Genomic DNA, 27064 nt, shown 5'->3' with positions numbered 1-27064 from the left:
TTTCTTTGTTGCCTTCGACTTTGTTGGGTGAAAAGATAAGAGCTGCTTCCTCAGGGGTTACCGTAACAGATTTTATGTCTAGAAAATTTTACCAAAGGATGTGCAAGTATATAGATACCCATGATGTAGTATTGCTTTCTTTAATTTTATGGCAAAAAAGGCGTTTTCTGTGGAAAACAGCAATAACAACAACAAAACACCTTTTTTCCCTTCTGTTTTCTTTCTCACAGTGGATAATATTTGGATGTGTATTCCACACGTTGGTAGTATTAATATAGGGGATCTGTTAAAACTCACTGCCTCCCAGTTGCCATAGTTACTGTAAGACAATATGCCCTGGTGTCACTATTCTGTGTGGTTCTACACCTCTGTGTGATATGCTGGGTGAGCCTTCCTTAGGTGCCAGTCCTTCCCCCTTCCTCCAGCCTTCAGGTTGTCTGGTGTAACCACATTCCACACTGAGAGCACAGAGCAAAACCTGCTGCTTCTGCTTGGAAGCTGCGTGGAAATCTGGAAACTGTTTTGCTGCATCAGTGCAGCAGGGTCTTTTAGGTGGTTGCTGATCTTTTTTCCTTAAAATCTGTTTTGGAGAAGAGTGGGGAAAGGACAATGCCTAGTTAAAACAGTGCTTGTATCCTGGTATATAAACCAGGGAAAATGAGAGGAAATCAAAATATGTATCAACCAGAAAATTTGGAGATTGCTGTCTGATCAGTACATAAGGCCAGGCAAGCTGGGCTCATGTTTACATCATGGCACAGTAAAGTATGGCCATTTATGCAACTGGTAGGGAAACTGTAGCTTCAGAAAGTTGTACTGCTCCTTAAAGGTAAGAGATGTGATCACAGAGTAAGAAAAAACCAGCCTACTTAAAATGGCAGACAATGTTATAAAATCCCCTTCTAGCCTTTGCGTAGTTGGTTTTAGCTCGTTGGTTCTTAGCCATTTAGGCAAGCTTATGAATTATAACTAATTTCAGTGTTTAGCATTTAGGTTTGCTTTTCCTAAGTCACATGTATACAATTTATTTTAAAGAGTTTTATTTGTTCAGACAGAAATAACACAAACTCATTAAAGCCAAAATCCAATTTAACAGTGGCCAGCTTTCACATTTTTTGAATCTCAGCATGAGAGGAAGATGATAGTGGATGACTGTGATATGATACAGTGTTGGAGAAGAGAGAATTCAGTACTGCTTCTCTTTTTATGGTAGTCTGTGCTGCAAATTTGCTCATTCATTAACAAACACATAAACTCAAAATGTGTCTGGGGTACCATGTTCTTAGTTGACATTGCTTAGATTTATACTACATTATCTAGCCATTCTTTTAAATGTGAAGTGTCTTGTTGTTTTTTGGGGTTTTGTCTTTTTCGAACACTTTTCTTGCAAATTTCAATCAAATCACTCAAAATTTAGATGCAGTCTACAAAATGTGGCTGTATTTTGTCTCGAATTGTTGTCTGTTATGCTTGGAGCCTCAATGACACATAGTCTCTTATGAATAGTGAATCATATTCCTACAATAATCAAGTCATAGAAAATAATGAGTAATAGGATGTCCAGGTGAAAATCGGAACTTCATAAGCATTTTGAGTTTGACAGTGGCAGCAGGGAATAGTTGGCAGTCGCAGCTACTCTTTGAGAAGTGCTCCAAGGCCATTTTTTCATTACTTAAAGATTTCACATAGACCATGTTTCCTTATTTTATGAGAATGTACAACTGTCAGATGCTTTCCTGATACCAAATAAGGCATCTACTGTTTCTTTCCCATTCTTAAAACCTGCTAATGCTGCTATGGAGGATAATCAAACTGATTAATCATATTTTCCTTCTGACTAAGCTGTGTTAGCTGTTGTGATTTTGCTTATTTTCTTTAGGTCCTTACAGATTAGGGTTTTTTTGGTATCAAGAAAAAGTTAATTGTTTAACTTCCTTTTTGCCCCCTTTGAATATGAGCACTGTATTTACACGGCCTTTTTTGATAGGATTTTTTTTCCTTCATCTCGATGTGTCGTTAAGATTAGATACAACTGTGACTCCAAGTGCTTTCACTTTCTCTAGTTGCTATGGAGCAAATTTCTTTTGACCCATCTGATTTATTGGAGCACTTGGTCTCCCATGATTTGTGATTCTGGTGTGAGCTTGCACTTCGCTGTAGCTGTTATCTGACTGATTAAAGCTGCCACTTGGAGTGAAGACAAGGAAAAAAGGCACTGGCTAGTTTTAGGGCTTTGAGGTCATCTCTTAATAGCTTTCCCATAACTTAGCAGCAATCCAACGCTTTTCTGGACTGTCTTACTACTGGTGTTCATATTAATTGTTTTATAACTCATGCTATCCCTTCTTTACTTTTTGTAACGTATTTCAGAGATTTGTTGATCAGTTTTTCCCCCACTCAATTTTTTATGCTTATTTTTTTTCTGTCTTATGTTTTTAAATTTTTACAGCCAGTTATGTGTTGTCTGGAAACTGAAACTCATGTTTTTTGGCCTTTCACTAAAACTGTAGCTAATAGTACTTGTGTATACTGTAGTTTTCCCCTGGCTGTATCTGAATACAGTGAAGAAATTGAAATTGGAAGGGAATGAAGCTTGATATCTGTTTTCATATTTAGTAAGAATAGCCTCCCACCATGTTTGCTGGGTTTTATGGTACACTGGGGTGGCAGTAGCAGCTCAAAAGTAGATGAGATTTGGGCAAATAAATCTGCAGTAATGTAGGTATCACTGGAATAAGTTTAAAAATTCAGAATCTGGGAGAGGACCAGATAATATTTTAGTAGGTTTAATGGCAATTTCTACAGTGCAGTCAATATTCTTTATTTACTTGAGAAGCTCTTAAATCTGTTTAATCTCACTGTCCTTTATTATTGCTCACCTGGCTATTTTTTCTATGAAGTACTTCAATTTCAGTATTCCTGGCACAATTAATCTTATTTAAGCTTTTAAAAATGCTGACAATTTCCTTATGAAGACTTTTATTTCAGTATAAAATAGTACTATAATTGATTATGCTGTTACTGTATTTTTGCAGTATTTTTATAAAATCAAGAAGTTCTTTTCTGCTGATTTCTGCTTTGCTTTGGAATAAGTTTCACCACCTTCCTTGAAAAGTGTCTAAAACAGTTGCCATTTGTCTTTTCTGCATTATTTGTTTGAGGAGTGTAATCTTCATCCTTAATATGGTTCCATTCTGTGCTATTTCAATAGTAATAGCTCTGTGCATGTTAAAACAATGCAAAAGATGTGAAGATGCTCCTGAGATCCTAATGGGTGCTTATTTTGGAATGTTCTAATAATTAAAGCTTGGTTTTTTTTATTTTTTTAATTTTATTAGAATTAATCCTGAAAAACTTACAGACATTCAGAAGAGGCTGCAAGCATTCTTAGCTCAAGATCAGGAGTTAAAAGAGAAAGCTCAGAGGGTAAGTCATCTGCTACAATGTGTTGGTTGAATAGAACGGCAGTTTGAATAACTGACCTGCTCAGACATGCCCTAGAAGCAGTGTTTGGCACTGAAGAACCACCAGAGATAACTGAGCACTTGTATTAGGAGAGAAGCATAAATTAGAGAGAACCAGAGTCTTCTGAGTGATGTCCAGTGACAGAAGAGGAGGCAACAGGCACAAATATCTGTGCAAAAAGCTCCATTTAAACCCAGAAGAAGCCTTTCTTGTGAGAGTGGTTGAACTCTGGAACAGCAAGGCTGTGCAGTCTCCAAATGCTGGTATTAAAAACTGGGTTTCTTCCTCAGCAGCCTGCCCTAGCTGACCTTGATTTGAGCAGTGCTTGCACTAGATGGTCTCTGAAGTTTCTTCTTGACTTCAGCTACTTTGAGTTTCTTGGAAAGCTGGTACAAAAAAAGTCAAAATAATGCTAATAATAAAAAGGTGACTTAAAAATAGCAGATCACATTACTTGACTTGAAAAGTTAAAAATATGAAACCATGTAGGCCTCAACATGCCCCCCCTTGATCAATTTTTATTGTCATATATCCTGAATGTCTGTGACAATTTGTCCTTTCTCAGGGTAAAATCCAATGCATTGAATAAAGCATTTTAGCTTTTGTTTGAATTTGAATGATCAGCAAAAGAGCTTAGAATAGCTCTTCTGGGTGAGATGGAGAATTATGTGAATGGGTTTATGAATGGGATTTCTTTGCTGTGCTTGTTAACGCTGGGAGACTTCACGGACAGAGAATATGTGCATTTCACCATGTGTTTATCATGTTTGGGGAAGGTAGGGACCCTTCAAACAACTAAGTAGGTTCCTGGATGAGAATGAGCTTGGTTGTAAAAGATACTTTCCATGAAAGGTAGCCTGTGAAACATTTCTGGAAATTGCACTGCCTCTTGCTATCACTGAACATGTTTGCTGACTTTTCCCTGGTTTTATAATATTTTTAGGCCATGAACTCTTTGGAATGGAGCTTGCTACTTTTTTTATTGAAGCATCGCACAGTGTTGGTTTTCTGAGGCTGGTTGGTTTGTTGGGGTTTAGTTTTGTTTTTGTTTTTGAACTGTATGTATCAGTAGCCTGTGAATTCCGTAGTCGGATCAAGTCTCTTCAAAACTATACTAAATCAAAAGCTGAAGTTGAGATGTAGGAAAACACAGTTGGAAGAATAATAGGCAAATCTTTCATGTCACTTTTTCTTAGATATATAGGTCAAATTAAAAGATACCACCAAAGGCCACATGGTGAGAAATCCCAAAATGCCAAAGCCTGAGAAATACATGATTGCAGAGATTCTGGATTAGTGTTTATAACTTTTTATTTGTATGAGCTAGTGTGGGCATTAATGACACTTGAAGGTATACTGCTACACCTGAGTGGTAGGGTAAAATGTGAAGAGGATTGTGAAAACGTAGAAAAACCAAGAGCTTTAAGCTTTCTGTTGAACTGGGATGTAAAATGAATCAAGTTGAAATATTTAAAACTCTTGAGATTCATCTCACCTAGCTATAGGTGTCCTCTGCGAGTTACTCTGCCTGAACTTTATTTTATAGCTGATAGGGTGGAATGAGCACTTCTACAATGCCTCTTGGCACAGATACCTTAAAATCCCTTTGGGATGGATGGATGAATGGTGGTTTCTTTGTGCTGCAGAGGTAAGCTATGTGATGTGACCTATCTTGGAGGCCTGCAGCAGGGACACTTAGTGAGTCAAAGGAATGCCATTCTTACTTTCCTAAACAAGGAGATTTAAATCAAAGTGCCTGAGGAGCTCAGTGGGAGCTTTGTGAGTAAAATGTCTAAGGCAATGTTCCAAGGGAATGCTTTTAAAAACTATTTTTGTCTTTAGGTATTCCAGGTTTTTGTAGTGCATAAAGCATTACTTGAAGCAGTGTGGAACGTCAGTGTAAGCTTCATCCTGGCGCTGCACAAACCAGAGGCACTGGTGTCACGTTCACCTCCAGCTGCCACGGGAAGTTGCAGTTACACCAATTTATGTCAGAAGTGACAGAGCAGCTGGCTGGCGGAGGATGAGAGTAGGAGTAATCCAGCATCATCTTACTTGGAATGAAAACACCAACAAACCTCTGTTTCTGCCTTTGGCTTTTTAATATCTCTTAAAAGGCAGAGAAGGATCATTCTGAAATGAGCAGAGGAATGATAAAATTTCAAAATAGCCCAAGAATAAAATCAAACATGGACTGTCTGTCAGTATTGCAGATACAAACTTAAATTAGTTTTGACAAATTTTAATTGCCATATAATTACCCTTTGAGGCCATTTTTGTTGCAGCTTTTAATTTATGGATAGCAGAGAAGTGTCATTCTTGCAGGCAAGCTGTAAATACATTCCATTTTTGAAAAACTTGAAGTATGAACAAATAATTTATCACAGAAGTGTCCCTCCTTAATAAGGTTTAACTATGTTCAGACATACTATGCAGATGTGCCCAAGTAGTCTTAGATGTCAATGTGAATAAAACAATAAAATGGATGCAATGATGTCTAGCCTGTCTGTTGCAAGCTGCCAAATTCTTGACATTTGTAGTGTAAGAAATAAATTCCCAACCTGAATGGATGAGATAGCAGGGAAACAGTACAGCTGTGCACAGAAGTTTGGATAGGTTGGTAGTCTACCATCATGTGTTGAGGGTATGAGGCTGAAGTTGTATCCTCTAAGCTTGTTGATTTACTTCAAGGTGCCTTTACTTTTTTTTCAAAATAGAAAGTTCTTGATTACTAATTGCTTCAACAAACTTCACGGTTCATTTAGTAGGACACAGCTCCCCTGCTATTGCTTGGAAAGACAGTTTGAATCAGATCGGGGCTCCTTTGAAACCTTTGCAGTTCTTCTCATGGACTGATGCTGCCTTTTGGCATTTTTTGTAATTTTAATATTCAATATGTCAGTTCAGCCACTTCTGGAAAATGGTTTAAAAAAATAATCTTTTTTTTCTTGCTAGTTTGAATGTTACTGTGGCACCGAAGCGATGTCTGTCCATTAAATTCTTCATCACACCCAGAGAGATGTGCAGGGTGTTACAGCCTGTAATTCCAGCCACACCCTATTACTTTTGAGTTACTGTCAAAACAGCACATCAGTTGAATTGTGTGCATTTTAATACTTACAGCAGTTATCCAGGAAATAGATCAGTAAATCAAAATTTAGAGGTAGTAAATTCCTAGAACATGGTACTTTTCCCTTATGTATTTCCAGTACTTGTACAATAATCTCTGCTGCTTTTGGAGACCTGTAGCTACTATTGCAATAGAACTGTAAATGTTAGTGATGCCCAACCATAACATCTTCATAGAAATTACTACATATAATATTTTTGCAGTTTTCGGTTATTTAAAAAAAGCCTTGAAAGTCATATCAAACAGCAGATATGACAGGGGACAACAGCAATTGTAAAATAGCAGGGAAAAAATTCAGACTGACTAAACTTGTGTTTAGTCAGTTCCAGTGTGTGTGTGTGCAGGCTGAGGAAGTCTCAGGATAACCGCATAAGATCCAACTGAGATGACAGAGTTTTATACAGAGGTTGAAGTCAACACACTGAAATAAATTAAAAAAATCAGAGTAAATAGCTTGGTTTCTCTTCTTGTAAAGTAGAACAACTCTTCTATGCATTTATTTGGTCTTTCATTCTTAGTTACTGTAGGGCTTGAAAAGCATGCAAAAAATGTGTTCTTTCTGCCCTGTAGAGTTTGTTAATTTCTAGACCATGTGTACCAAATCTATGCTAGTAAGGTAAGTGGATGACTTTATCAGTTATCCAACAGACATAATGAGATTTCAATTTTCAAGGAGTGACTCATGTAAATATTCAGATCTGCAAATCTTTTCAGGATTCACAGGAAGGATACTTCTTTTTTAATCTACTTTTTTTTTCATCTGTCACTGCAGAGAAAAAAGAGGCCTTCACTGATTTTTGTCACTTGCTAGACAACAGTAGATTAATGAGATCTGTCAAATTTGAAGCCTTTTCCTAAACATTCTAATTACCTTTGTAAAATGATTAATAATTCAATGTGAGTGAAGAAGTGTTTGATGTAAGTATTCCACATCTCAATCTTGGTAGCAGCTGAATTGAGCTCACACTTTCCACAGCTGAAATTAATTGAAAGGCATAATCAGGAAGGAAACTTTACCCAAAAAATCCTCAGCATCAGGAAAAACAAGCAAATGAAAATTTAGTTTTATAGTGAATTAATGGGCAGCTTGCAAAATATATTTCTAAGCTCTACATACCTTACAATCAATAGTTTTTATTTCTGCTTACTCAGGAGAAAAGAATGAGTTTGACATTGCTTAGCTTACCACCTTATCTTTCATTTTACTTTTTGAAGTGTTTTTTCTCTTACAAGTATTTAAAGAATCCCCATAAGACATCAATGCTCCTGACTGTTTGGTGTTTGCTCCACTATCTGAGCTTAACAAGAAACAGATTTTTTTAAATTCCACATGAATTATTAATACAGTAGTTTTCTCCAGTAGGTGCCTGTACATAACAGAACAAGAGTGTGATTATAGGATGCTTGAATGTAACTCTGTGAGCTTAACTTGCTGTTGTTATTAGTGTTTGATGGTTTAAGCCTCATGGTGGGAGTTCTGGCATGTGTTAAAAATAAGGTTATGAACAACAGAAATCCAAGGATCTTTTTTGATACTTGAAATATTTCAGTATTTTGCTGCCACTGCTAGGTGGAACTAGACTACGTAAAAGAAGCATGAGAAGAATGCTTCCTTTTGGGAGGGACGACAGGCAAATGCAGTACAAGATTAAGTTATTCTCTTATGCAGTGCGTCGGGTTTTTTTGGAGAAAGTCTGTGATTAATTGATACTTCAGCCTTGGACTGCTCTTAGTAGGTGTTGTATAGTGAATTTGTCTTGGGCAGCTGAGTTGCATTCATTGACTGTGTGCATGTGATGAGCTGATGGTAAATGTAAGGTAATATGAATCATCTTAGACCACTGTGAAGTGCAGCTATATTGAGTTAAATAACTTCCTGCTCATGGCTAAGATTAAGTCAGGACAGCTCCGATTGATAGCAACAAAGTCTGTTTGAAGTTCTGCATAATTTAGATGTCAGAATAGCATAACAACATTCAGAAAAGTTAGGAGAAAAAAAATTAAATTGAATCAGTGATGTTTCCTTCTGACTAATCTGTCATATTTTCTTTCTAGGAAAATATAACATGATGTACTGTTGGGAAATTCAGTCAATTCAATCAATGTGAATGTAATGAAATATTTGAGTACTTGAAGTTGCTTCAGTTCTGTAGTCGTGATAAATTTTGTCTGATGAGTACTTTAAAATATCAGTCTGAAATCGATGTTAGACTACCTAATAGTGAAATTCTATTTTGTGTTTAGAGCAACAATACGATGTTTGTTTCTTGTGTTGGTAATTGAATGGTGTCTTTTTTTTGTTGAATACTTCCATTTTTCTTTCAGTGTTTTGTATCCTACTTGCGTTCAGTTTACTTAATGAAGAACAAGGAAGTATTTGATGTTTTCAAATTGCCTCTAGCAGAATATGCTCTGTAAGTATGGTCAACTTAAAATATGAAAGCTGTATAGTGAGACGTTTTGCAGTTTTTAAATAGCTGTTTTTGATTGTGTTAACACACAGAATTTGACTTCTAGTCTTCTAGTGTATTTTGTTTCATATTCATGCTGAGATTTTGCATATTTTCAAGAACATTCTAAATGGAAATTATGTGTAAAAGCAATATATGCTGTACAGAGAAATAACTTAGGGCAGAAGGTACATTTGCTATATACACTAGAAGACATAACTTCTGAAGTAAAAGGATGGAGAATAATGTTTTGGCGTTTTTTCCCTCCCCAGATTTGCCCTTCAGCCTCATAGCTAAATACCAGTCTGTAAAGTGTATTATTTAAAAAGAAATTGGAGGTATCTAAAGACTACATATTGCAGTCTCATTTTGAGTATGATTTGGACATTTCTTGTTGGCCATCAATTACTTTTCATAAGATTCAGTGCATTTGGTAAAGATGAAGCATCTGCACTAGACTGAATAGCATCTATTTTGCTATGTCTATTTTTATACATGTATGTGAATCATTCCATATTTTGTATGGGAGGGAAATTAATTTTGACAGGTTGACTGTACAGATGACAGCCCCTTGAAATTGTTTTAAGATGTGAAGTTTTTGAAATCTCATGGGTGCAACAGGGTAGTCGTAAGGGAGTAGCAAGGTCTTCAAAGGTTCACAGTAAATTAATTTGATATGTGTGGAATTTCATACAGAGAAGGCTAATTTGCTAGCACGTGGTATAATGAACTAAAGTGTGACAAATTACTAGACTCTGGAACACCTGGTCTTCCTGTGCTGTGCTGCCTTTAATGTGATTATGCTTTTTAAGATACATAAGCCTATTATAAAAGATGCTTTTTAACTTCATGGACTGAGACATTTTGAAAAAGGAGAACTAGCATAAGCTCAAAAATTTTTGCTACATGCAATACCTCTTGTGTGGTTTCTCAGAATCTTTAAAATCTGTTGTAGGTCTTCCTGTGCTATGAATGTAAGGAATAGTGGCAGAAAATTAGGGCTAAAGGGATAACCACACAGATTCAGCCAGTGTTAGAAACAGACTAGCAGATGGTGGTAATGCTGAATTTTCATAATCCCAGTGCCTCTTTCTGGATTTCAGCATGGTGTGTGCCCTCTAGTATCTGTAGACAGAGTAGTCTACAGTTCTATTCTTCTCAGGTCTGTGTGCCTGGATTTGGACCTTCCTGAAAATAATTCTGAGTCTCAGCTTTGGAAAGCTACTAATGTCATTCCTGTAATAAAATGCAGGAAACCAGTCAGTTGTTTGGAGAGAGTAGGAGAGGTTTAGTCAAGGCTGGGAAATATGTGGCAGTATAATCAAAAAGTCAGAAGATAATAAATCTGGGAGATAATTTGGAGATTCTGTTCTAGTTTGTTGGAACTCTTCTTCCCCACTCTCCAGACTGCTAGTCTAACTAAAATACACCCTGCAGTTCAGTGCACAGCCACTGATACATGGATCAGTCATCTTCATTTATATGAAAGTCCCTCAAAGTCTGGTATGTTTGAATTTCGCATCCAGAATCGACCTTGGTTTCCATTCTGCATGCAAACTTACGGCAAAACCTGAAATGAGAATCCTTTCTTCCCTTTACCTTTTATGTGCATTTTCTGTAAAGTACTTCAGCCTTTCCATGGAGATTTACTGCTAGCTTGATAGATGTTGCTCCACTAAAAATCCTGCAGAGCAAATAGGCTGCTTAATGCCCCTGTCAGGTTTGCATTGCAGGCTGTTGCCCACAATCCCTGTTGCTCTCCTGCTTTGCATGTCTGTGCACTGAGATTCTCTTAAGCTCTGTTGATTGAGTCTGCAGAAAAGCAAGTATTTTTCATTTTTATATGTTATATAAGATCATATATATATATATATATATAAGATATATAAAACAAATATATAAAAAATGTATGCGTACACACACACACACACACATATATTCTAGCAATTGATCACCTTTAAGCTATGGTTCTTTACTATTCTCTCCAGTATTCTCTCATTATAAATTGCTATCAAGAATAATTTGCTGGAGGAAGACTTGTGTAGGCCTTGTGTTAACATAGGCAGCCTTTAATTCTGATGAAGGAGAAGCTCAACGCTTGCATTAAAAAGAGAAATCTGTCTTTTGATTGCAAAGGACAGCTTTGAAAGCGTAAGAAAATGTAAACAAGCAACAGGGTGAAAAGGAATAATTATGTAGTCTGGTCTCCTGGAGAGGAGGCAGTGTTTTGAAATATTTTCTTTCTCAGGCACTTTATGTTGCTAGATGCTAACACATACATATATCTATACACTGTTCTCCAGGGGCAGATCTTAACAGGTGAGTGTGCTGGATGGACAGGTTAGTCACAGTTCTAAGGGGCTGCCAGGGAAGGTAATTTCCTTTGTGACTGTCGTCATGTCTTTCAGGAGAAATGCAGCTTATATTCCTGTTTCTCCCTGTATTGGTACATAGAGAATAAATAAAACAAGCTGAAGCCAAATTATTGGGAAAATGTCAGATACACACTCCTTAGTATCCAGATAGTTCTGCAAGTATTGCTTTCAGATCAGTATTGAAAAGCAGTAGGTAGCTGCAGGTGCTGTCAGGACTGAAATGGGTGATAGCAGAATACATGATGCATCTGTCCACATCTGTCTGTCCTTTCACTAACCAGGGAAAGCATCCACTGCACTCTCATCACCACCCCTGGCATGACCCCTACTGGTCATGGTCAGGGCAGAAGGTTTTATTTTGCTCAGGGCTGTCTGTCTTGTCCTCAGGCAGTGCCCATTGCAGTCTTTGCATGTCTTGTTGTTTCTTGGCCTTCCTTCTGGCTGTCCTTATACTTACTTTTCTACATGCTAATCTCCTAACTAAAAAGATAACTCCTAATTACTTTTCCCCTGTTGTTTCCAGTCTTCATGCACCTGTAAGCAGACTTACTATTTCTCATGCTGTTACCTGGTTAATGTCAGCCTTGTGTGCTATTGCTCATACAGACCCCAGCATTCCCTCCAGTCATTTGCAGAGTTTGAGTGTTCCTCATTGAGCTCCCCCTCAGACACCTGAGATCCAGCTGTCCCTTCCTGAGCTTCTGTAACTACTTCTGTAAACTTTTGCCTACAGGTTTCAAAGAAGCTGCAGTCTCCTCTCTCAAAGTCCAGGGTCATTATCCTCTTAGTCATCATCCTCATTTCTTCTAGGATCTGGAGCTATCTTTGCTCATTCTGCAGCCAAGCTGGCTATTGACCTTCACTCACCTTGGAAGTGAATGTACTTGCATATGCATGAGTAGCAGTTCCAGTAGAGTGCCTGTCAGAAGTGGCTAAGCCAGCTAACTTGGAGAAAGGGTTTTTAATGCACTCTAGAAAACCTGTTGCTTGTGCTCTGCTGTGTTGCCCTCTGAGCAGATGTCAGGGTGGCTCAGGTACCAAGGAGCACCACCAGGGTTTGGAACTGCAATGTGGAGGTTCCTTTTCCTTTTGTAAGGAAGACTACATCTTGGTCTTTTGAATGATTAGATTGCAACCATGACATCCTCTTTGTTCTCCTTCTATTAGGTCCTGATCCATTAAATCTTGAATAGCTTGGCCCTCCTTATTATTAATAGAGTGCCAGGCATTTAAACTTCTTAATGGAGAGGAGTAAAGCTGGCTGGTGTATTTGTCCTGGTTCAGGGCAAATTTGGAAGAGAGCCCCCAAAGGGGCTTCTCTAGAAAAGCAGATTCAACTGGCCCCTCCCCCGACCGTTTGGGAAAAATAACTCCTTGGAGAAAAGTGGAAAAAACTGTTTATAAAACAATAAAACCTAAACAATATTAAACAATAAAACCTCTTGCTGCTCCAAAAGAGATGACAAGCTCAGAACAGTCCCCTCCCCAGGCTGCAGCTCGGCTCACTCAGTCTCTGATCAGTCCCTCCGGGCTGGAAATGCTGCGGCCCAGGCCCAGCCACAGGTGGAGCTGCCGGTGCTCCTCTGGGTGTTCAGTCCAGAGCAGGCTTGAACAGGTCCAAGAAAAGGGAAAAAAACCCCATAGTCCAGGGAACTTCTTTGCCTCATCTAGCTAAAACTAACTAAAACAAAGGAGAGCTCTATCCTGCTGTCTGTCCATCCTCAGACAGCACAGTCCAGGAGGGGGAATGTGGAGGAGTGAGTGCAGTGTCTGAAAACAAACTGCGCGCTTCTTCCCTCTCCCCTTCACTCATCTGGAGCAAGTCTTAAAGGTGCAAAACTTGTTATCCAGCATAAAGAGAATGGATGATTGGGGATAAAAGCATCATATAGTCAACCCAGGGCACTGGTAAAGTAAATAGCACAGCAAACACAATTTCTCTGTTTGTTTTGGCTACTAATCAGACCATCTGGAAAGCCTGTGAGTTCAGATTTGTGTCTTGTCAGTTGATGGGATTTCTCTGTTTTCAAATGGTTGCTCATCCTCTCTGCTGATAATATTTTAAATGTTAAATGTGGATGTAGCATATATTGCTAGGCAAGTAATACATTTTTATTCTCTTGAAATAGCTTCTGGGAGTATTTAACCTTTTCCAACCTATTTTAAGTCTTTGTCTGAACTTGTTTTACAGTAAAAGTAATCTCTGTGCTGTTTTTATGTGTTCATATCATTCTGAAGTAGTTCACTAATGGAATATGCCTTATATTTAGTAAATGTACTAAGTGAATATCAGACTGAATCAGTAACTTGTGTAAAATTGTTCTGAAGCAGTTCTTTACAGCTGGCTCATGTTTTAAAAAGGACTAGTCATCTTCTAGGAGCAAATTAGGAGCATTTTTCAAACTTAAAATTTTAAGATTTTACTGGTCTTACATTTGTTTTTTGCAAAGATAGATATTGCTTCATGTGTCTAAGATTTGGTCTTTCAAAAGAGTTGAGAGATGTCAAGTTTTTCTCTCATCCCAGTGGAGGCAAAGTAAAGTTACCATGTTAATGTAAACACACTCCAGGTCTTTGTATAAGCATAATTAACAAACCTTAGAAGAGACAGTATTTTAAGTCTGTTACACTGTTCATTTAAATTCATTTAAATAAAAAAAGTTAATTGACGCTTGATCTTCATTATTCACTGGAAACAAAAGTGTTGTTCTCATTAAAGTCATACAGTGTTATTTCTTTGCAGTTTTACTCTTTTAATTTATTTCCTGAAAGTCCTTGTGAACTTGTTACTAAATTAACAAAGTACGTGAGCATTATAGGTCATCTGTGTAGTTACTTCTATGCGTTCCCTAATCAGTGTTAGGGAATGCTGATGTCTGGCCACCTTGATTTCAGCTGAGGAATAGAACTGTCAGCTGTACTTTGATTTATAGCAGCAAAACACTCCCTTGGTTTCAGTACTGCCTTTAGAAACTGAGTTCAAATGTCTTTCTAGAAGAGCTTGCTCTTAAGGAGTCATTCATTTCACACCAAAATATGAAACAGGATGATTGTTTGGTTTGTCAGATGAATTGTTGCCATTTAAAGGCTACCATGGTCTGAGGACTACACTGTGGTTTTAGTGTGTTTTTAGTTGTCTGTTAGGATTTATGAAATCTCACTAAATAACTTACCTGTTTTTTGTCTGTCTTTATCAGAAAACCCTGCACATTTCTTATTCCAGATGAGTGTGTGAAATGGTAGCACTACCACTACAGGAAAAAAAATAGCTGCAACTTCATTCATAGTAGGATTGTGGTCTGAGTGGCATCTAATGAATTATTGAGAACTAATAATGCCCTTTATAGTTTATGAAAAGAAAGGCTGGTTCATACATTGAGTTGTTTCAGTATGACTGAACTATAGATTTGGTCAATAATTAAGAAATAGTTTCTAAAGAAACTGTCTAATCTTAAAATATGGGGAAACTTTTAGCAGCAGTAGAATGTCCAGACTGATTGTCCCAGATTTTTCTCCATTTGGAATATACTATGAAAAAGAGGCAGTAATGAGCCAAAACAGACATTACAAAACAATGACTTCTTTGAGAAGTTATGTAATCAGAAGTTTTGGGGGATTATTTAATACGATTTTTCTAAGCTTATCTACTATTACTGTCTTACCAAATAAATTTGACCTTCTCTCTCCCTTCTGCCTGAGGTCTGTATTCTTTTGGAAGTAATTTGAATTCTGATAGCACTAGTCTTTTTTTGGTAGGCTTGCTAAGCAGTGTAGAAAAAATTGCCAAGACTAACTGACAATTAATTTTATTCAATTATTAAAGTAAGACATCAGTGCAGTACAGAAGTCTGGCAAGTGGAATTTCATACTTGAATGAAAAAAAAATCTGTGATGTGAAGTCTTGGCCACATCATGGGCTGCTCTTTCTGTTTTGTAACTTTTGCTGAACAGAGAATAGTTTTTCACCTTGTCAGACTTTTATATGCATGTGTATTCCTGATCTTTGTTGCTCTCACTGGAGATGTAGAAGAAAAACTCTGATAAAATCAGAATTTTCAACCTTATGTACCTTGTGCCTGTCTGCTTGAGAAAGAGAAGTGAGCACTGATTGTGTAGTTGCCATACAGTATTGCTGCTTGCGTTGCTTTCTCAACACTTGACAGCAATACTTTATGTAGAATAATGTGAAATCTGGAAAAGCAAAAAAGCATTTGTCTTCCAAAGGATTTGATTTTTGCAACTTCGATCTCCTTGCTGAAGAGACTGAATGCAGCAATCTCTTGATGTGTGTTTTACTGTGCCTGGTGTTAAGGCCCATTTCCAGGTCTGAATGGCTTCCAGCTGCTGCAGTGAAGCATTACATCTGCTGTTTGGTTATTTCCATTACAGTTAGTCAATAGGCCAAACTTTAACACATCATTTCATTGCAAAGGTAATTAGTGTTTGCTGTCAAACAGTAAAACAAGTTTAAAATCGCTAGTTGCTCCAATTTCAGTTCCCAACGGTGTTGAGTTATCCTCTGCACTGTCAGTAAATGTGCAAAATACATTAGATAAAAACTTCCTTTGAAAATTTTAAATAAAATTCTATTTCCTTTGTTATTGTTGTTAATTGCACATAGAACAGTGCTGAATTATCAGAAACACTAAACCAAAATTTTTACATTAAAAATAAACTGTATTTGTTGGAAGATTTGTTCTTTATCCTAACATTGTGGATTGCTGTTTGGGTTTGTGTCGAACAAACCCAGCCTGTGGCTGGTACCAAAAGTGCCCTGTTTAACCACAGGTATGATTACAATTTTTTTTTTGTTTGTTTGTTTAAGCTGTTTGTTTAAGCAGGGCACTCCTTTTGAGTAGCCTTTCCCATTGGCTGTCATTAAAAGTTCAAGGCTCTTCAGAGCCTACAGTGCACTCTTGCTGATCTGCAGTATCTTTTGGGTGCTTCATCAGCTGTTTATAATGACATTTCTGCTGGGTAGTATGGATTAGATATTTCTCCTGTGCTGTAACCTGGGTTCCTTTCAGAGACTGTGTAGTGAAAAGAAGAAATTATGCTATCTACTTGCACATTATTAAGAGGAGAGGTGGTGTATAGCTGTGCATGTTTTGAATTGAAAGAGGCTGGTCTTTTACAGGTGTGAGTGCCTGTGTGTATTTATAGCCACTGTATTTGGTTAAATCCTTTATTCCTTTGTTAAGTGTATGTACAAGCACCAGGTACTACTTTTGGTTCTGTATCATGGATTCTTTATGTGTTTATTGCACCAGTACCAGTGTCCCTTGACATTTTTTATTCACCTAATGAAATGGCTCATGAACTCTGAAAGAGTTGCCTTTTTTTTTTTTTTAATTTGTATTTGGCAGGGTCAGGTGCAATAACAGTGGACAGTTACAAAGTTCACTGAAATCAGGTGGGCTGTTGGAGTCAGGATATCTGTTCCCATGCAGCTCTCTCCACTATTTCTGCTAGACAGGATTTTTGCTTTCTCTGCAATTTTTGCCCTTTCATGTAATGCTTATTAGTATAAATTTGAATTGTCATGAATAACTGGGTAAAATAATAGCTTTGCTGGCACTGTTAGTTACATATTCCATGGAGATAAAGCCTTCCTGTAGAGAGGTAGAAGCAGGTGAAATTGCCTTCTAGGGAGAAGTGTCCCTCCCCTAGCTTTTTCTGCAGTTAGTCATTCACCCGTACCATGTTTGTTCTCCTGATCTCAATCACTGTGAGGTCAGGAGGATAATGTTCTGGGTGTACTTCTAGCAGTGAAGGACGCTTCACAGATCAGTGTTATCTCAGTCTTTGACATGAAATCCATGTATTTTCAATACCAGCTTACATTGGTGTTTCTTCCACCATGTTTTACTGCGAATCATAGATAGTTAATTGGCTCTTATCTGCAACTTGCCAGCTTCTTTGTTTGCTTTCCTTCCTGGGAGGCTTGTAATTGTTATTGAGTGTTCTCAGTTAGTTCGTCTTGCTTCCTCTTCCAGTGTTCACTGGTATTTTAGACTTTTCTAAATGTGTTGATCAAAATGTATCAATATGAATGATAATTGAAATTGAATCACTTGAGCCATCAATGAGGGCTTCTAATTTAGTCAAATTTTGTGTATCTGCCTTTTAAATTTATTTTCATTATTAAATTATATTTAATAATTTTATTAAATTATATTTAATTAATTTTCATTATTAAATTTAATTCCATGTTTTAGGTCTCTTGGTCTTGCAATGGCACCTCGTGTGAGATTCCTTCAAAGAGTTCGGAAGCAGCTGTGTGCGAATGAGGTAGCCAATGGGACAGACCACCTGGAGGAGACAGAGCAAAATGAGAATGCCCTCACCTTGGTAAATGAGGAAACAGTGGAGAAACGTGGAACTAATTTCAGTGCAAAAACTTCAGTTATCAAAACAAAGGAGAAGCAGAGAAGAAAAGAAGCTGAGGAATGTTCTGTTTCCAGTGGAAATGCTGAGGATAGTGGTGAGTCTGAGGATGAATCCAAAGAGGTGTCTGAGGAGGAAAAAGAAGTTCTTGTACCTAACAGGGGACCCAAGTCAGACTCCATGCAGTTCTTTGAAGATGATGACGATGATGATGATGATGAGGACAATACTGAAGGTCTAGATTTGCTGACAGTGAAACAACGGGATGTTTTTGGTGTGGAAACTAAAGATAATCCAGCACCGGTAAGTGTGCTTTATAGTAAGGCTCATGAATCTTAATAATTTTTTATTGGACTTGCTCCAGGGAAGGAGGAGAGGAAAAGAGGAAATTCTGCTCTTAGCAGAATACTCGTTTGAAGTCAGACGTGTTGTGCATATGTATCAGAGGTCATAAATACTCCCAAAAGATCAGTGGTGTGACTGAGCTTTTATCGTTTTATGCTGTTAGCATAGTTTTACCTGCATAACGAATATCCTTGTATTCACTTTAATTTATGAATAATGTGACTCGAAAACCTAGGAAATTTTGACAGTTTTAATTCTTATCCCTTCCTAATTTGCTCGTACCTCTCTAAATAGCTGCCTCTTTCAGTCATAATTTTGATGCTGAACCACGGTTTATAGCACTGGGAACTGAATTGCAATACACAATGAGCCACTTCCCAACAGAAATCATAGCAGAATGATCTTTACAAGAATGTAACCTTCAAACAATAACTTTTACTTTCAACAGGACCATTCCTATTAGAATTGAGTCGGTATCAAAGAGAGAGAGGAAGTGCACATGTTTCTTGTAAGGCATGGCTATAAAGGTTTATGGAAAGTATTCATGTAAATCTTTCATTTCCTTGGCAAGTAGCTTTATAATTGCGATTTCTTTGTCCTTGGTATTCTGAGAAATATTTCTTTCTTTTAATCTTTAAATACAGTGTTATAGGAAGGGGAAGTTTTGTTGTGGATTTTTTTTTTGTGTTTTTCTTTTTTTTTTTTTTTTTTTTTTTTTTTTTTTTTTTTTTTTTTTTTTTTTTTGTAATTTCTGTAAAGCAGATTTGGTATATGCATATTGGGATTTTATTTTTTTTTGATATATCCATTGCTATCTAGCAACTGTATTTCTGTAGTAAAAAGATACAAGCAAAATAACCATCTGGTTTGGCAAGGTTTTCTTCTGAACTTAGATGCATTCAAGGGCAGCTTCCTGTTAAGCGAAGTATTTATTTTTCCAGTTGGTATTTTAAATCTTTCTTTTTCTGGGCTATTACTTAACAACACAGGGCACTTACCATGACCTTTAAGCTGATCATCCTACTAGCTGCATTAATAAGCAGCATCTTTCCTTTGGTATGTAGTGAAGTATGAGCTGGTTTTATCAGCTGTCATTGTCAAAGATGAGCAGTTGCACAGTGATCTGACTGCTGCCTGCACTCTCCTCCCCACTGTGAGGAGTCTGACACAGGTTGCAGTTTCATCTGAGAACTGTGGAAACAGAGTTAACTTTCTGTTCCTATTATCCTCAGCCTGAATGGTTCTGGCCACTGCCCGCCAGTAGCTTATATTTATTAATAAATTTCAGTTTTGTGTAGAAAAGAACTTTGTGTTTTAAAAGCAAAGCAGAGTAAAACATCTGTGCCTTATTTAAAGAATGATCGTGTTACAGCTTTCTTATTGCTTCTACAATTTTGCATGCTGAAATACACAAACAATTTCATGCTGTTTTTAATATGTTGCAAGGTTTTTTTCAGGAAGTAGTAAAAGGTGAAGGTTTGAGGTAAAAGAAAGAACAGAAGAAATTTTATGAAAAGTATAAGTGATTTAGAAAGTAATTTGTAACCTCAGTGGCTAACCTTTCAAGAGTTTTCCAGCATTAAACATTTATACGTTAGTTTATGTTCAGGTAACTCAGTCATTATTTTCCGTGATACAATGTGGAATAACTGCTGTAAGGGTTAGTAGTTCATGTTTGGTGTACAAGTGCAGAAGACCTTGTACCACCTAAAAGGTCTGGTACATGAGGGCATAATAAGAAAATACTAAGTTTCTCTTCTAAGCAGCTGAGAATAAAAAAAAAAAATGGAAAGTTTCAAGATCTGTGTCATTAAAAACTTAAATTATATTTAAATAAACTCCTGCAGAAATGCCTATAGTAGTGAAATACATGGTTTTTAGAAAGTCAAAATGCAGAGCATACTCTGCTTAACTTGATCAATGCATGCAGTAGTGTGGGTTTATTACCATATGATACTGTGAAAATTACTGATAAATTGTGGAATGCTTTAAATGTAAGGATTCTGGTTTTAGTAAGAATAAGAGAATAAAGGTTTCTGTCACTAACCAAATTAACTTTTAAGGTTTTGTTATAGAAATGCAACATAGTAGAAATTACATTAAAAGACTTGGGTGTTGTGCATTTTTTATTTGACATAAGTCAGCACCTCTTTTTCTGAGTGTTAAGACAAAATTGATAATGTGCCACAGCTTTTATGTCTTTTTTCCATTTCTTTATTTCTTGGATAGATGTTCTGAAGTGGTTATTACTCCATTAAGATGGATCAGTTAATATTTAAAGCATTAGTAATCTGGGATGTGAGAAGCACTGAGCAGTGTGAATGCAGTTTTCCTGGTGCTGTGTGTTGCAGTGTCCTTCTAGGAAGGACTCAGGAACCAGTTTGCTGCATTAATTAGTAGCAGGAAATGCTGCAGAGTCTCAAGTATGAACAGAGAGTGTATACTCAGCTGCATTAGTTAGGAGCATTTTTTAGAAAATCTGTTCTGTGTGCTAAAAAATATAGGAGTCCTTTGCAAACACTGGCATGTGGTTATCTTATTTGGGGTTTATGAATATGCCCACAAAGATTGAATTCAGTTTGCATTTATGCTTTTAATGTGTATAATTGATTGTGCAATTTCACTATTCCTGTTTTAGGCTTCTCATCCTAAAAGCAGTTCCAAAGCAGTCCTGCAGTGATTATTGAGCTCCAGGACATTTTTTGTAAATGGAAACATTAGGTTTAGTTCAGTTTTTGAATTGCTGTTGTTAGAGACGCCATTGCTTCCTCATCCTTGTCTCTACCCTAGTCCGTCCAATGGAAGAAGGAGCGAGGGGAAGTGTTAGGCTGGCTCTGCTGTAGAGCCCTGACCTTTTGTTACAAGTGGGGTCGGCTCATCCATCTTTGTACCAAGGGAAAGGAACGGGCCTAAAACAGCAGGTGTTATTTAAACTGATGATGGACTCGAAGGGGATTTGGGGGATTTTTGTAGAACAGTTTGTTTTTGTTGAATGTACATGGTACCCAGCCTAACTGTAGAAGAGGTTATGGTGTGAAGTGTGACACATCCAGTGTTAATCCTCCTAACAGTGTGACTTGTGGCTCAATTTCACTCTTTCCCTTTCTTGGTGTGTGTCCCTTGGCTGCATGTGTACTTAGTCTCTGTCATTTTGTGATAACACATATGAAAGAAAAATCTGTTTTCTGCATTGCTGTATAAAAGGAGAAACCTTGAATAAGTTGAAAGACCTTGGCAGATATTGCAATTTTGTTGTGAGCTTCCTAGCTCATTTTTTTAAGAGATAGTTACTGGCTGCTCTATTTATGAATATTACTTTGATATGTCAGGATTTTTAGCTGGTGGTCTAACTCATGGGACTTATTTAGATAAGTACAGTGTTCTTATGCATAAAAAGAAGGTCAGCTATATGCATAGAGCCATTAGCAGATAGGCAGTATTTAGCTGTTGTGTTAACATTATGGAAATTATTCTTTTAAAGTGCATTTAACAGTATTAGCAGTATTGATGTTGCAAAGACTGTAAGTACTCCCTGGTTACAAACTTTGTTTCTAATGCTAATTTTATGAAATTGCTTTTTGCATTTGGCAATTCAAAGGCTATACTTGTTCAACTTCTATCGTTATTTATTTTGAGAACTAAGGTTAAACCCATGATATTTTTTATTGGTTTTGTTTATACTTTTAATTTTAGTCAACTTGTCAAACATATTGCATAGTCAGACTTTTCTTCTGCTCTTGAATTTTCTGTTTTAGTGTGGAAAATACTACATTACTGAGTTCTTAGGATTGCTCTAGCTTACTCCCTGCTTCTCCATCCCTTTTTTATGGACTCCTAAAACTTCTCAGGTGTATTCAACAATCGTTGCTTGGAACACTGGAACAAGCAAAAGCATACAGGGGGCTGCCTTGAATAGTACTTGCAGATTCCTTGGAGTTAGTCTGGCTCTTGAAGAGCATGCTGTTTGAATATTGTGGCTATGGAAGGAAATTATTTTATATGCTGTGATTCTGTCTGAGCTATCTGGCTTGCCTTGCAATCCATTATTATTATTACTTACAGTGAAAATTTCTTAACTTCTCCAACACATGAAACAACACTGTAAACTGGCATATCATGGCCTGGATATGTACATATTGATAAAAGCAGGAAAGAATGAGACAAAGATAAATCTTCCTAAATAGTGATGATGGGTGAGTCTGTACCAAGAAACTGAGGGTGGTAGCTCCTTGTAAGGTGGACTTTGCGTATGACATAGATCAAGGAAACGTCATATAATGTGCACCAAAATGAGGACATAGTCCCCTGGAATTTTCTTCTGTGATGTTGAGAAGAAAGCCTGATACACTTCACGGAAATCAAGATTAATTTTCAGAGTTGTGATTTATCTAGATTGCTTCTCTTACATTGTCTTTTCTCTCTGAATGGGATTTCTTTCCTCCTGTTAGGTGTTATGAGAGAACTTTTCACCACTCTTATGTTTATATACTGCTTTTTTTGACATGAAACATCTAGTTCTTCTCACCATCTCTTACTAGCTATTATTCTTATGTTTTCATATTAATATATTTTAAGCAGTTGATTTTGTCTCCTTGAAGCTTTTCAGGGGCAGCAAGGTAAAAAATCCCCAAAGGATGGAAGAAGCAAGGAAACAAGCTGGCTGGCTCTGGCAGTGGCATTTCCCTTAGAGGTAGCCTGCTTTGCTCCTGCTGTAGCGGTGTGTTGTGTCCAAGAGAAGAAAGCTGCTCTGGGCAGCCTGCTGGCTCTGAAGAGAGCATTATTCCTTGGAGACATGTTGCAAAGTGAGCAGTCTGGCAGAGAAAATAGAGAAGTTACTTATTTGTAAGTTAAATAAAAGTCAGTACTGTGATACATTACATACCATAAAGTCTCCTTCCTAAAGAATGTAAGTGCTTTAGGTTCTCAGCCCAGTAACAGAGTGCTTATGTATTTCTGGTTGAATTACAGCAAGTAATAATTTATATGAAGAACAAAATATTTGCATACAAGTGAACTAGGCCTGCATTTATATATTAGCCTAAGGGCTTCAAGATTCCAATGTTAGGAAAAGTTATCACCCATGAATGGAGATGAAACCTGCTGATGGTACATCAAGCCTCTTTATGCAGAGCATTCATCACAGAAGACATTCTATGAAGTGCATAGAAAGTTTGAAAGAAATCACATTTTCTTTCAAAGCAATTTCAGTAACTTCAGTACAACTAAGACTTTTTTTTTTAAGTATGTTTATGATGTCCAGTTTTACGTTCTATGTAGTTTTTAAAAGTCCTGTTAGTCAGGACTCCTTCGGTGAGCTACAAAAAGGACAGAGCAAACCCATTTACTTGTCTTCTTGAACAACTTCTACTTTTTGGATTTGCAAAAAAGTTCCTTCTCCTGGCTCTACTATTTTTGTGTAGAGCACTTATGACTTGCTTGCTAGATTAAACTGTGCAATAGAGGCTTTTCAGGCAGTCTCTTGTAAATACCCATTACCTGCATAAACTCCAGCTCTGTAGATTAGTCATTGGTTTAGACTTTCTTCACTGCTTTCTCAGGTTAGCTGCTTTAGCACTCCTCAGTTGGCTCCACATCCATCTTCAAATTTCCCTCTGAAGATTTCTATTTCAATTGCATTTTTACCAGCTTACTAAGAACTTCTGTAGTTTATGAAAAAATCCCTCTGAGTTTTTAGGTTTCTCATACCTATAAGACAGCACTCCAGGTATTTGTGCTAATCCCTGTGATGCTTGGGTTAATTAAAAAAATCTACAAGTGGAAGTCTCAGAATTACTGGTAAATGGTGCATTTGAAATAAATGGCTGCTATATAGCCCTTAAAGGATACCTGTTCAAGACTCTCATCCTAAATACTTTAATGATGTTGAAAACCTGGATAAAAAGATGGAGTTTTTATGAATATTTATGAATTTTGTTTTATATATCTGCCCCTGTCACAGATACTAGCTTCCTGTGTCATAGGTGATGGAGTACATAATTCTGATGTGCTGGGCTTTGTTTCTGTGGAAAATGTAACACGTTGGGGTGCTTTTGAACCACAGTGAACAATGGTAGTTTTGATGCCCACAATCCATCCTCTTGGCATTTGTTACTCTTGTAAGTAGGAATGAGGTGTAGAAAGATGGTAGATGAGTAGGAAACCCGCTTTGAACATTTATATAAAAGATATTTGAAAGGAGCCTGATTTGAGCCAGGAAGGGCTTTCCCAGGTCTGAAGGTACTTGTTCACAAGTCAGTGGCTTTTCCAGCTGGCTGAAATGTACTGCTTGCCATCTAGATCAAGGGATGTAGCTGCTGTAGCACAGTTCTGAACTAGGCAGTGCCACCTCTTTGTTTCAGCTACTGAAGCCATGAGTTAATCCCCTTAATTCCATGTGCTGCCTGAAGCAGCCTCACAAGTTGCCTTGACTCTGTGGGACTTGCTGAAGTACCCACATCATTTACTGCCCTAAGGACAGGAGGCTGTTTGGCAGCGTGTTTCTGTGGCTGACTTCATAGAAGTACTTTGAAACTTGTGTGTAACAATATGAGTTTTGAACCTGGACTGGAAGGTATACTAAGCGTGCATCCCAGATGGTGCAAAACTGGAAGGAGCTGCTGAATCTCTCCAAGGCAGAGAGGCCATGTAGAGAGACCTCAACAAGTCAGAGGGCTGGGCAATAGTGTTCCACAAGGGAAAGTTCTGGATTCTGTACCTGGGATTGGGCAACCCTGGATGTACAGACAGACTGAGGAATGAGATGCTGGAGAACAGTGCTGCAGAGAGGGACTGGGGGTCCTGGTCTGTGACAAGTTGAACATGAGCCAGCAGTGCCCTGGCAGCCAGGAGGGCCAGCCCTGTCCTGGGGGCATCAGGCACAGCACGGCCAGCCGGGCAGGGGAGGGGATTGTCCTGCTCTGCTCTGCTCTGGGGCAGCCTCACCTGCAGTGCTGGGGCAGTTCTGGGTGCCACCACATAAAAAAGACATTAAACTGTGGGAGAGTATCCAAAGGAGGGCAATGAAGGTGAAGGGCCTTGAGGAGAGGTTGAGTCATATGAGGAGTGGTTGAAATCACTGGATGTGTTCATCTTGGAGGAGACTGAGAGGAGACCCCATTGCATCTGCAGCTTCCTTGTGAGGGGAAGGAAGGGGCAGACACTGATCTCTTGTCTGTGGCAACCAGTGAATGGCCTGAATCTGCCTCAGGGTGAGGTTTAGGTTTGTTACTGGGGTAAGGTTCTTCACTCAGAGGGTGTTTGGGCACTGGAACAGGCTCCCCAGGGAAGCGGTCACAGCATCAGCCTGACAGAGCTCAAGGAGCATTTGGAGAGCACTCTTGAGACATGTGATGTGACTCTTGGGCATGGTCCTTTGCAGGGCCAGGAGTTGGACTCTGATCCTTGAGGGTCCCTTCCAACTCAGGAAATTCCGTGATTCTGTAATCTTTTCAGGTTATTGATGATTCACTCTGTACAGAGTGCTCTGAGCAGGCTGGCCTATTATTTGCATGCTCAGGTTTCAGCATCTGGTGTGAATTCAGGCTGAAATGAGGTGTGTGCTTTATCTCTCACTTGAGTAGACCTGAAATAACTGAGAGAGATGCGTGGTCTTGCATTGGTCAAGAAGTATTAGAGTATGACTAGTACGACTTGAAATATTTCACTAAAATCTTACTAATTACTAATTTAATACTTCTAGTAGGTTACTCAAGCCTGCACTAATACCCTCAGTTTTAATTGTTCATTTTCACGGATTTATAGCCTTGTTTAATATATTGCAGCAGTTTCATAGATAAGGATGAATGAGCAAAATACTCTGCATTAAATCTGCCAAGTTTTGACCAGTATTCTCTAAATCCATAGGATTTGTAAACTATTAAAATGTCACTGTTTCCTTTAAAATCATTAGTCCTGAACGGTTGCTGAGTGATGCCATTGGAAATATTTATAACTATGACATAATTTTGGATAAGTGTTCTACAAGTTGAATGCTAAAATTGTGAAATACTACTAGAAATTACATAACACTAATTTTTAAAGGAATGCTGCTTCCTGAAATAGCAATAATGCAGACCAACTATTCAGTATGTATCTGGAATCTTCTGACTATCTGTCAGCAAAGTTAAAATTTTGAGAATTATTCTTTATTGTAGAGTGGCTTCTCTGATACAGACATTTGCTACTGTAAGCATTGCTTAACAAACTACCCATGCACATTTTAAACAATATTTTGAGGCATATTCCTAAATTTGTGGCTGAGCTGTGTAATTTTCAGATGGAATCATTTGGTAATTTGAAAATAAACTTTGTGGGTGATGATTCATCAGCTATTAACCAAAGTGAGTCCTGGAGTAATTAATTACATTGTCACTGACATTCTGCAGATCGTAATTTAATGGCTATTTTAAAAAGGAAAAATGTGCATGCTGTTTTGGAATAGCCACCTGCTGATTGACCAGAAGCTAGGAATTCTGCTTAGTTGCATGGAGCAGATACTCCATGTTTCCATGAGGCTGTGGTTTATCCCAGCTGTGAGGAGTTGTACTGTTGGTATCCCATTTGGGATGGAGTCTTTCACTTTCTGCAGCCTGGTCTCTCTGCTCCTCATTTTGGATAAAGCAGCAGCTGCATCCTCTGGGGATAAAATTCTCTGAAATGAGCATTACTTTGAATGAGTGAAAGGAAATTAAACCAATTAAGACTGCAGCCTCTAGCTTTATTTCAGTAAAAAACAAATTAAGTATAAATGTCTTTGGGCTAGCCTGGTGGGGTAATCTTAGAGGTCTTCTCATTCTTCGTTACCACACTATTCCTGTGGTAGTTTTCCATGTATTTCAATTCAGAGTGTTTTCCCTCCTTTACCTGAGCTAAATGTGTGTTTGTTCCTCTTGCTAGAAATCTTCATCTAGCTG

At 37.8% G+C, this 27064-nt stretch overlaps 1 protein-coding gene across 1 annotated transcript in view; it reads left to right on the top strand.

Annotated features, from left to right (window-relative positions):
• Positions 1–27064, top strand: part of DDX10 (DEAD-box helicase 10) — a 153382-nt gene that overhangs the window by 29620 nt on the left and 96698 nt on the right. Inside the window, exons 11-13 of the mRNA XM_041487417.1 lie at positions 3339–3426; positions 8921–9009; positions 17639–18110. Coding sequence (XP_041343351.1) covers positions 3339–3426; positions 8921–9009; positions 17639–18110 — 649 coding nt within the window. The remainder of the gene's footprint in view (positions 1–3338; positions 3427–8920; positions 9010–17638; positions 18111–27064) is intronic.

The sequence above is a fragment of the Pyrgilauda ruficollis genome, unplaced genomic scaffold, assembly GCF_017590135.1.
Source record: "Pyrgilauda ruficollis isolate IOZ18807 unplaced genomic scaffold, ASM1759013v1 scaffold8, whole genome shotgun sequence".
NCBI lineage: Eukaryota > Metazoa > Chordata > Aves > Passeriformes > Passeridae > Pyrgilauda > Pyrgilauda ruficollis.
Note: the sequence above shows the minus strand (reverse complement) of the source record. Positions and strands in the feature narration are given on the sequence as shown.